The 3,871-nt window shown below is 42.2% G+C and overlaps 1 protein-coding gene across 1 annotated transcript; it reads left to right on the forward strand.

Annotated features, from left to right (window-relative positions):
- The first annotated feature begins 431 nt into the window (after positions 1-431).
- On the forward strand, positions 432-1,427 carry LOC131597070 (uncharacterized). Its single transcript, XM_058869789.1, has 2 exons — positions 432-657; positions 727-1,427. The coding sequence occupies exons 1-2, from the start codon at positions 432-434 to the stop codon at positions 1,425-1,427; spliced, it is 927 nt and encodes a 308-aa protein (XP_058725772.1).
- The last annotated feature ends 2,444 nt before the right edge of the window (positions 1,428-3,871 follow it).

Genomic DNA, 3,871 nt, shown 5'->3' on the forward strand with positions numbered 1-3,871 from the left:
CTGAGAAAGAAGTCCGGGGTTTCCTGGGACGTTTGAATTATATTGCAAGGTTCATTTCCCACCTGACAACTACTTGTGTACCAATCTTCAAATTGTTGAGGAAAGATCAAGCGGTAAGATGGAATGACGAGTGTCAGTTAGCTTTTGACAAAATCAAGGAGTACCTTCAAGAACCTCCAGTTCTGATGCCACCAGTTGATGGAAGACCTCTGATAATGTACCTGACAGTGTTAGAGAACTCAATGGGGTGTGTACTGGGGCAACATGACGAGTCTGGTCGAAAAGAGCATGCAATATACTACCTTAGCAAAAAGTTTACCGACTGTGAAACAAGATACTCACTGCTCGAGAAAACTTGCTGTGCTTTGGCATGGGCTGCTCGCCGACTAAGACAGTATATGTTGAACCATACTACTTTATTGATCTCTAAAATGGATCCCATCAAGTATGTTTTCGAGAAGCCCGCTCTCTCTGGACGAATAGCAAGATGGCAAATGATATTGACAGAGTACGACATTCAGTATACTACACAGAAGGCAATTAAAGGAAGTGTACTAGCGGATCATTTGGCTCATCAAGCGGTAGATGACTATCAGTCCATGAACTTTGAATTTCCAGACGAAGATATCATGCTTGTTACTGACTATGAAGAGCCTGGTCCGGATGAAGGACCTGAACCAGGATCCCGATGGACTATGGTTTTTGACGGAGCTTCGAATGCACTAGGCAATGGTATCGGTGCTGTAATTATTTCTCCCGAAGGCGGACATACACCATTCACTGCTAGACTATGCTTCGACTGCACCAACAATATGGCCGAATATGAAGCATGCATCATGGGTCTCAAAGCCGCAATCGACTTGAGAATCAAATTTCTAGAAGTATATGGAGACTCAGCCTTGGTAATCAGTCAGGTCAAAGGAGAGTGGGACACGAAGCATCCTAATCTCATCCCTTACAAGGAACACGTGTTAACTTTGATCCCTTATTTTGAAGAAATTACTTTTGAGCATATTCCACGAGAAGAGAATCAATTAGCAGACGCGCTGGCTACCATGTCATCTATGTTCAAAGTCAGGTGGGACAATGAGGCACCCCTGATCATTATTGAAAGATTGGATGAACCGGCGCATTGTTGCGAGGTTGTTACAGAAGAAGCAGACGAGAAACCTTGGTTCTATGAAGTGAAAAGATATCTTGAAGCCCAAGAATATCCTGAAGGGGCATCCATCAATGATAGGAAGTTTTTAAGAAGGTTCTCTGCCAAGTTCTTCCTGAGTAACGGAATCTTGTACAAGCGTAATCATGACTCGACCTTGCTTCGTTGTGTGAAGCAAGAAGAAAGCAGAAGAAATAATGGAAGACATGCACGATGGTATTTTTTGGAACTCATTCCAGCGGACATACCATGGCTAAAAAGATTTTGAGAGCAGGCTATTACTGGTCCACCATGGAGACTGATTGTCACCAGTCATTCCAGGACTTGTCTTAAGTGTCAAATTTATGCTGATAAAGTGCACGTACCTCCAGTTCCATTAAATGTCTTGACTGCTCCTTGGCCTTTTGCAATGTGGGGCATTGATATGATCGGGGAAATCAAGCCTACCGCTTCCAATGGGCATCGCTTTATCCTCGTGGCTATTGATTATTTTACAAAGTGGGTGGAAGCGGCCTCATTTGCTTCAGTAACCAAGAATGTTGTGGCTCGATTCATCAAGCATAATCTCATCTGTCGGTTATGGCATCCCTGAAAGGATTATTACAGATAATGGTACCAATCTGAACAACAAAATGATCACCGAGCTCTGCATACAGTTCAAGATTAAACACCACAATTCTTCTCCATACAGACCAAAGATGAATGGCGCAGTGGAAGCCGCCAACAAAAATATAAAGAAGATTGTACAGAAGATGACGGTGACATACAAAGATTGGCATGAGATGTTACCATTTGCTCTTCATGGTTATCGTACTTCTGCACGTACCTCAACTGGGGCAACTCCTTTCTCATTGGTTTATGGTATGGAGGCGGTCTTGCCTATCGTAGTTCAGATTCCTTCCCTGAGAATTATGAAAGAGGCAGATTTGGGCGAAGACGAGTGGATCCAGACTCGACTAGACCAGATAAACTTGATTGATGAGAAGAGGCTCGCGGCTGTATGTCATGGACAATTATATCAGAAACGTATGATCAAAGCGTTTAACAAAAGGGTCAGGCACCAGGCATACCAGACTGGCGACTTGGTAATAAAGCGCATCATTCTTCCACAAGGTGATCCCAGGGGCAAGTGGACTCCAACGTATGAAGGACCATTTGTGATTAAGAAGATATTCTCCGGCGGAGCCATGATGCTCACCACAATGGATGGCGAGGACTTCCCGCACCCTGTGAATGCAGACATAGTCAAAAAATACTACGCATAAAATAGACCCGCTAGGTTGACATACCTAGGCAAAAATAAGGGCATCCTGACGAACCAAAAGGGTTCGGGCAAAAATTAGGGATATAAGTATAAAAAAATGTACACCCGGCAAGTCGAAAACCTGAAAGGGCGGCTTGGGCAAAAAAGGGTATCCCGGTAGGCTGAAAACCTGAAAAGGCGGTCTAGGCAAAAGTTAGGGATTAAAGCGTACGACTATGTCCCATTGGATCATCACTCATCAATCTTCAATTATCTCTGTTACCAAGATCAAGTTCAAAAGGCACTAATCAATGCAATCGTCTTTTCCAAACAAGTAAGGGATGAGATATTCGAAGGCATAATGGCAATAGCTGAGTCGAAACCCAATGAGATCACTTCCACATAGCTGTTTTTCTTTATTCCCTTTGTACTTCCTTTCAAAAATTGCACGACAATTTCCTCTTACTAGGAATTCTGTCTCCTTGTACTAATTCGCCTGTTATGGCACTTTTCCAAATCAATACAAAATTACTTCAAGTTTACTTTTTTTACTTTCTCTGTTTTGAGTATGCAAACGTCCAATGATAATTTTGAATGAACATATGCATTTTGAACATGGCTAGTGCTGGCCAGAGTATTCCTACATTCACAGGAAACAGGAAAAACAATAGAATAACATCAAAATCATCCAGGTGTCCTCCCATAGTCAATGGTATGAAGGTATCCCCACAAAGCATTTCTCAAAGAAAGCATCGTTCTCCTACAAGGATGTACGCCTCAAGTGCAAATAAAAATCTCCAACCAGATATTCTTGCACAAAAAGACAAGAAATTCGTCATACAATCATATTGTTAACATCTCTGACAACAAATGGGGATTTATTTTCCCGCGAAAAGCTACTATGCAGAGTTATCAACAAGCATCTACATAAACATACCCATACATCATGCATCTACTTCCATGCATCATATGCTTCATCATGGCAAACACAAACATAGCATGCGAAGATTCTCATTTACTTTGAGAGTTTCATACTACAATGCAATACATACATCATGTCATCGCATAAAACTAACTTTACCTTTCAGGTTGACCAGCTGGCCAAAGAAAAAGCATCAACAGAAACCAGTGTCTATCAAATATACAGTCTGGAAGCTTGAACCCCAGATTCTCAACAGATATGTTCCGGAAGCTTGAACCCCGGATAATCTGAATTCTACAACAGATATGTTCCGGAAGCTTGAACCCCGGATAATCTGAATTCTACGACAGAAACGTTCCGGAAGCATGAACCCCGGATGTTCTGAAATCTACGACAGATATGTTTCGGAAGCTTGAACCCCGAATGATCTGAATTCTACAACAGATATGTTCCGGAAGCTTGAACCCCGGATAATCTGAAATCTACGACAGAAACGTTCTGGAAGCTTGACCCTCGGATGTTCTGAAATCTACGGCAGATATGTTTC

The sequence above is a fragment of the Vicia villosa genome, linkage group LG1 (genome assembly GCF_029867415.1).
Source record: "Vicia villosa cultivar HV-30 ecotype Madison, WI linkage group LG1, Vvil1.0, whole genome shotgun sequence".
NCBI lineage: Eukaryota > Viridiplantae > Streptophyta > Magnoliopsida > Fabales > Fabaceae > Vicia > Vicia villosa.

Bases quoted from the DNA above. Each gene is read 5' to 3' on its own strand.
- LOC131597070 (XM_058869789.1), top strand. From the start codon at position 432: ATGGATCCCATCAAGTATGTTTTCGAGAAGCCCGCTCTCTCTGGACGA. The intron at 658-726 runs GTCCGGATGAAG...CGAATGCACTAG, and splicing joins TACTGACTATGAAGAGCCTG to GCAATGGTATCGGTGCTGTA.